The sequence below is a fragment of the Thamnophis sirtalis genome, unplaced genomic scaffold (assembly GCF_051295495.1).
Source record: "Thamnophis sirtalis isolate CommonGarterSnake01/CBP01778 unplaced genomic scaffold, rThaSir2_p1.2 scaffold_5, whole genome shotgun sequence".
NCBI classification, from domain to species: Eukaryota; Metazoa; Chordata; class Lepidosauria; order Squamata; family Natricidae; genus Thamnophis; species Thamnophis sirtalis.
In genome coordinates this window covers 1,409,808-1,416,298 of record NW_028261385.1, presented here as the reverse complement: position 1 = coordinate 1,416,298, position 6,491 = coordinate 1,409,808, and the positions used below count along the sequence as shown (strand labels likewise).

At 52.3% G+C, this 6,491-nt stretch overlaps 1 protein-coding gene across 1 annotated transcript in view; it reads right to left on the bottom strand.

Moving 5' to 3' along the window:
- Positions 1 to 1,062: 1,062 nt before the first annotated feature.
- CD72 (CD72 molecule) overlaps positions 1,063 to 6,491 on the bottom strand; it is a 15,779-nt gene continuing 10,350 nt past the window's right edge. Inside the window, exons 7-9 of the mRNA XM_087717054.1 lie at positions 4,781 to 4,878; positions 3,933 to 4,056; positions 1,063 to 1,601 (exon numbers count right to left, since the gene is read on the bottom strand). Of these exons, the coding sequence (XP_087573180.1) occupies positions 3,942 to 4,056; positions 4,781 to 4,878 (213 nt within the window). The 3' untranslated portion in view covers positions 1,063 to 1,601; positions 3,933 to 3,941. The remainder of the gene's footprint in view (positions 1,602 to 3,932; positions 4,057 to 4,780; positions 4,879 to 6,491) is intronic.

Here is a 6,491-nt window from a genome sequence, read left to right as displayed (position 1 = left end):
TTGAAATTAGAGAACAAGATAAACAATATTACAAGATATGGGATTTATTTTATCAGTGGTTAGAATAAAAAAAATGGAAATGAGGCACTAGAGAATTTTGTAGTACAAGAATTATAGAATGATACAGAATACAATATAAAGATATATTATTATTGGATAGATTTAAGATGATGTAATGAATTGTTATAATATAAATGAATCCAATATCTAGAACAGTGTTTCTCAACCTTGGCAACTTGAAGATGTCCGGACTTCAACTCCCAGAATTCCCCAGCCAGCGAATGCTGGCTGGGGAATTCTGGGAGTTGAAGTCCGGACATCTTCAAGTTGCCAAGGTTGAGAAACACTGTTCTAGAATATCTCGTTTAAAATGAAGGAATAATAGTTATAGTCAAATAAGTGATGTACAATAATAATAATGTATTCATATCTGATTGATAATATGTGATTTCATATAAATTGTGAGGACGATGGAAAGGATGCCCAAAAATGCTGTAACCAATTGACACACTTATTGTAATTGAAGATGGTTTTATGTTTTATTTCTTGTTTGTCTATGTCTGTCTAAAAATAAAAACTTTTTATAAAAATAAAAACTTCTTGACAAGGGTTCAGTCATGGGGGGGGGGGAGTTTGGATCACAGCAACAGTTCAGACCATCTTATAGGCTGGATTTGGGGAGTGGGGGACACTGGCTGGGAGAAGCTGCAGTAAAGCCGTGGGCCCTGGTGGGGAAGGTGCCCCCTCCCTGAACCTCTGACCACAGACCGGTTGAGGGGAGACCCCACTGCGAAGTACCCGTGGTTCGCCTCATGAGGCCAATGTTGAGAAAAGACACGGACACGAGCTTTCTCGGGATGAGGCGACCCAGATTGGGGGTCTGGTAGCCCCTTTTATTGAGATAGGACAAAGGCAGGAGGAGCAATCAGCATGTGGTTAAAAACAGCCTGTAAAACTACAATTGCTAATCTACTGCTCAGGGAAGTTCTGTCTATATATGGTCAAATCCTGGGCATCGTTGGGTAAGGCACATCTAGAGCGAACTATCAGGATGTTATGAACTATCAGGATGTTATGTTATGAACTATCAGGATGTCAGGATGTTATGGAGTTTGTTTCCTGTGGTTCAGCGTGGCTGCGCATGCCCTGTTATGCACTGGGTCATGGGTGACCGCCACACCTACACAAGGAATTATGTGACAACACCCCACCTGGGTGGTCAGGCCTTTTCTGCACCCCAGAAGGGGAAGGGGAGCACCTGCTTTCCTTTCAAGCAAAGGCCAGGCCCACCGCTCTGGATCCTGCCAGGTGGAGATGTCAAGGCCTGGGGTGGGGGGAGGTCGCAAGGGGGTCTCCCGAGGGGCCTTGTCTGGCCAAGAGTGCAAATGCCATAGCTCTGGGCAGCTCCCCCTGTGCTGCTCCTTCCTGGGAATTTGGGGAGAGGTTTCATTTGGACAGGCTGTAGCTCCTGTTGAAGTCCCGGTGCCAGAGCCCCGGATATGGGGAGGAGGTGCAGGGAGAACTGGGGAGCCTGGGGGTCCGGCAAGCTGGCAGTGAGCCAAAGGAGAGGCAGCCGCAGAAAGGAAACAGCCCACTTCACCCTGCAAGGAAAATGATCATGGTTATAAACGACAGAGGCTTCGGATGCCTGTGGCAGAACCGGTGGGGGCTGCCGCCACTGCCTGGGGAGGGGTCTGGCAGTTGCCTTCACCCTTGACCCACCAGAGAAGGCGGTTCAGGCAATTCCCTCTCATTAAGCACAAAGCCACCCATCCATCCTGGGAACACACACAGACACACACACACACGCACCCACATCGTTGCAGAAGTTGTCCTCAACTTACAACCGTCCACTTAATGACCACTCCAAGTTAAAACGGTGCTTACAAGCAGTCCTCGCACTTATGACGGTCACAGAATTCACACAGTCGCGTGACCAAAGTTCAGGTGCCTGGCAATCAACCCAGAGTTACAAAAATCCGCAGCATCCCGGGGGGTCACATGATCCACACCTACGACCTTCCCAGCCAGCTTCCGACAAGCAGAGCCAACGGGGAAGCTGGATCCGCTTAACAAACCATAGTGATTTGCTTAACAGCCACGGCAAAACAGTCATAACATTGGGTGCGGCTCCCTCAAAAACCATTTCACGAAGCAACGAAAGTTCCTGTCCCAATCGTGGTCATAAGTTGAGGACTAGCTGTAGGCAAGAAGTTCCCAATAGCTAGGAACTCTTGGGGGAAGGGACTGAAAACAGGCTGGCTGGACAAAATTCTCTGGGAGGTGGGGGGGGGGAGAGGGGGAGGGTGCAGCCTGGGCCACACACCCCTGAGAAAAAGGACATGAGGGGGGTGGGCAATCCAGCCAATGGGAATAAAAGCCTTGGGGCTCTTTCGTTTGAGAGGGGAAAAAAGGGGTGCATGGCGGGGGCATATCCTTTTCTCTCCCCCCAGGGCCAGGATCAGGGTGGCTGGGAGGGGCGTTGGGCAGAGCAGGGAAGCCCTTCCTCCCAGATGGAAGTGGGGAGGGGGGATTCCCTGCTCCCTGAGGGGGGTGATGATGGCTCGTCTCTGTTTATCCAACCGGTATGGTTGCCCGTCTTCCAGGAGACGCCAGCCGAGGGCACAGCAGCCAAGCATCCGAGGAAGCAGCTGACACAGCCTGGCCCCCTCTTAACACCCACGGAGGCCCTTTCAGCTGCTAGGGGCAGAAACCAGCCTGGGCTCATCAGGACTTGTTCTGGACCCGGCGTGCAACCGTGCCAGGGGCCAGCCAGCTTTAAACTTCACGCTTTAGGATCGGTGTCTCCCAGATCAATTTATTAACAGGGATTCTTAGTAGCAAACTTACAGTTCAACATTCAGATACATCCGACATTGATCCGTCCATTGCTCCATCTCCATTCCTCCGATGAAGCGGAGGTGAGGATACACGCGTTTGGTTCCATCACAAAACCGCGGTAGACAAAAGCGCGCTCGACGAAAGCGCGTACATGACGTCATCACAGTGCGACGAAAACATCGCGCTGTGAGTGGTAAATTTAAAATTAAAGCGAAAACCTTACCCTAACCCCCCCAAACCTAACCCTAAACCTAACCCTAACCCTAACCCTTAACCTAACCCTAAACCTAACCCTAAACCTAACCCTAAACCTAACCCTAAACCTAACCCTAAACCTAACGCTAACCCTAAACCTAACCCTTATGCTTAACGTAACCCTAAACCTAACCCTAACCCTTAACCAAACCCTAACCCTAACCCTTAACCTAACCCTTACCTTTATGTGAATCGGCTTGCTTTAATTTTATTTTAATTTCAATTTAATTTATTTTTAATTTTTTTCGTCGCGCTGCTGATGACGTCAGGTACGCGCTTTCGTCGAGCGCGCTTTTGTCTACCGCGGTTTTGACGGGTCACGCACGCGTTTAGCCCATTGTTCTCAATTAACACAGAAAACTCTTCAATGAGCGTCTGGTAGTTTCAGTTTCAGTTTAATAAAATTTGTATGCCGCCCACTCCCATTGGGACTAAGGGTAATAAGTACTTCGTTGCCCAGTCGGGGAAGACAGATGTGGTCACATGTTATGGAACTACATTTCCCACAAGGCAGTTCTGCCTACATTTCCCATGAGGTATTTTCTTAAAGGAGACAGTTCTTAATTCTTATATCAGCTATATACTGTTGAGTCGGCACGGGGCTCCTCTCTGCCCTTCGGAGCTCAGCAAGAACGGGATGAGGGGAGGGGGCCAGGCTCACAACAGATTCACAACAGCATTGGAAAACAAGGATGCCCGTCACTCTGCAACTCCACACAACGCCCCCACCCCCGTCCCTGCTCTGCTAAAGGGAGAAGAATTGGGGAATAAAGTGAAGGGGAGAGCTGACCCTCTAAGCACAGCAAGCCAACCTGAGGACAGGGGAGGGGGCTCACCTGTGCCCTTCATGGCCGAGGGCTGGCAGGCTGCTCGCAGATAAATTTCTTCCAGTCAGTACAGGAACAAAGGTTCAAAGCTCCCTTATGAAGTTCCACGCAGCCTTGATAAGAACTTGATCCCCTACGGTTTTGGAGAAGGGGAGCAAGGAGAGAAGGCTGCTCCAGGCTTCTGGCATGAGTCCCGGGGGTGCAGAAGCTGCCCTTGCCCCTCCCTCAGCGCCACCCCACCCATGCCAGGGACACGCCTGGCCCAGGCTGCAGAAAGATGCCGGGCACCAAAGGGGGGGAAAGGCCAGGCAGAGGCCGGGGGGCTGCTGTGCCCCCCCAAGGCAGCTCCAGGGCCGGGTTGCATCCTGCCCCCAAACAAGGAGTGGTGATTTCATGCTGCACTTTGGGGGACAGGAAGGCTGCCCTGGGGGGTCACTGTCCACAGCCATTTCAAGACTCTGCCTCGGAATCCGGATTGACACCCCCAGAGACATGCAAAAAAACCCCGAAGGCTCCAAAGAGGTTTTGTCCCCCTTTTCCCAAGAGTTGCAAGGTCTTCCCTCCCATCAGGGGCCCAGGAGGAGGGGCTGGGGGGGCTTGGCTGGCTCCTCCTGAGGGCAGGAGCCCCCCGTCAAGTGCCTCAGCCCACCCCTCCGCTCTGGGTCAGCCCCATCAGCCAAAGCCCCGAGCAGGAGGGGCCAAAGGAAAGCTAAGGCCCCTAACCGACCCCAAGGGGGAGGGGTGTCAGGGCAACCCCAGAATGGCAGCCGTCCCAGTGGGGCTACATCTCAAAACCTCTGGGCATCTGGTCCAGCCACTGATCCTCCCGGCGGGCACTTTATGAGGCTGTGACTCACCCCACGGAAATCTTGAGGTCAAATGTTTGATCGACCCAGAGGAAGATGCCCCTTGATTTTTGTAGGCCGATCCAGTAAGGAGTTGATCGTTCAGGGCTCTAGGAGGAAAAAGAGGATATTGAGTGAAGGGAAGTGGAAGCAATCAGTCCAAAGGCCTCAGCTGCCTTTCTTTCTTTCAGGGGGGTCCCTGGGCATCCTAGGAGAGGACCCCACCGCAGGAGAGCCTTTGCAGCCTGGATGGAGCCACAGGGCGCTGGCTGGGTGGCCCCTATGGGGCGCTGAGTTCCTGGGACCCCCACCCATGACTTTGACCAGGAAGGTTGGAAACAGGCGCCATCTGCAGGGGAAGAGCGTGGCATGACATAACCGCGAACGTCAAAAGCGTGCCGACAACACCACGGCGCTAAAACCGCGCTGTCAAAAGCGCGCCCACAACAGCATGCCGACAACAGCGCGCCGACAACAGCGCACCGACAGAAACGCAATTTAACTTAAGGTAAGGTTTAGGGTTAGGTTTAGGGTTAGGTTTAGGGTTAGGTTTAGGGTAGGTTTAGGGTAGGTTTAGAGTTAGGTTTAGGGTTAGGTTTAGGGTTATTTTTAGGGTTATGTTACAGCGCGCTTCTGTCGGCGCGCTGTTGTCGGCGCGCTGTTGTCGCGCGGTTTTGACGGTGCGGTTTTGTCACCGCGCTTTAGTCACACGCGCTTTAGTGTACCGCGGTTTTGTGGTGGAACCGGGGAAGAGTCGCCGTTGCTTTGAGAGGGGGGGGTCCTTTGTGGGGCTGGGGATGCACAAGCAGGACCCCCTGGAGAGGGGCTGAGAGGAGCCATGACAAGAAGGCTGATCAAATCAAACTGACTTCCTACTAACTAGACAGTTTGTCTAAATGCCCCCTTAGTTACATGGAATGGAAGCCGAGGAGCAGGATCCTCATTCCCAGCAGACACTTTCCCCATCCCAATTAGACCCAGGAGGCACCTATGGGGAGAGCACAGGGCCAAGAGGCTCTGGAGGGAGAGGGGAGCCAGGGGCACGCAGGGGTGGAGGCAGAGGGGGGATTCGGCTGGTTCAGACCGGTTCAGGCAAACCTGCTGTTAATTTTTTGCGCAGTTCGGAGAACTGGCAAATCGCACCACTGGCTGGCCCTGCCCCTCCCTCTCACTCCTTATTGTGCCTCGCCTGCCTTGGGGGAAGCCTCGCGTCACATGCGAGTGGTGACACCGCCACGAGGTTCATTGCTCATGCAAACAATGGCACAACAAACCTCACGGGGTCCTGCCACGCATGATGAGCTTCACCGCCTCCTGCTGCTAGCGGCTACACCAGTGCAATGAACCTCTCGAAGAGCCATTTCTGGCGGAGTTTGAGGGAGAGAAACAAACCAGAGTCTCTGCTGCGTCTACTTTCCTTGCTCCACCCCCTCACCCTAGCTTGGTTTTTATGCCTGTGCCTCATACAATCAGGTGGTGGGTGGGGCTTATTTTCAGGATGGGGCTTATACTTGGTGCAGGAGTGAAAATCGAACTAGGGCTTATTTAGGGGCAGGTGGTATTTTTAGGGAAACGTGGTATCTAGCTATCTATCTCATCCATCTCATCTATCATCTATCATCTATCTATCTGCCATCTGCCAGAAATGCTATAGAGTCTTCTGCTTGGGTGGGGGTGGGGGTGGACTAGATGACCTACAAAGTCCCTTCCGATATTCGGTATT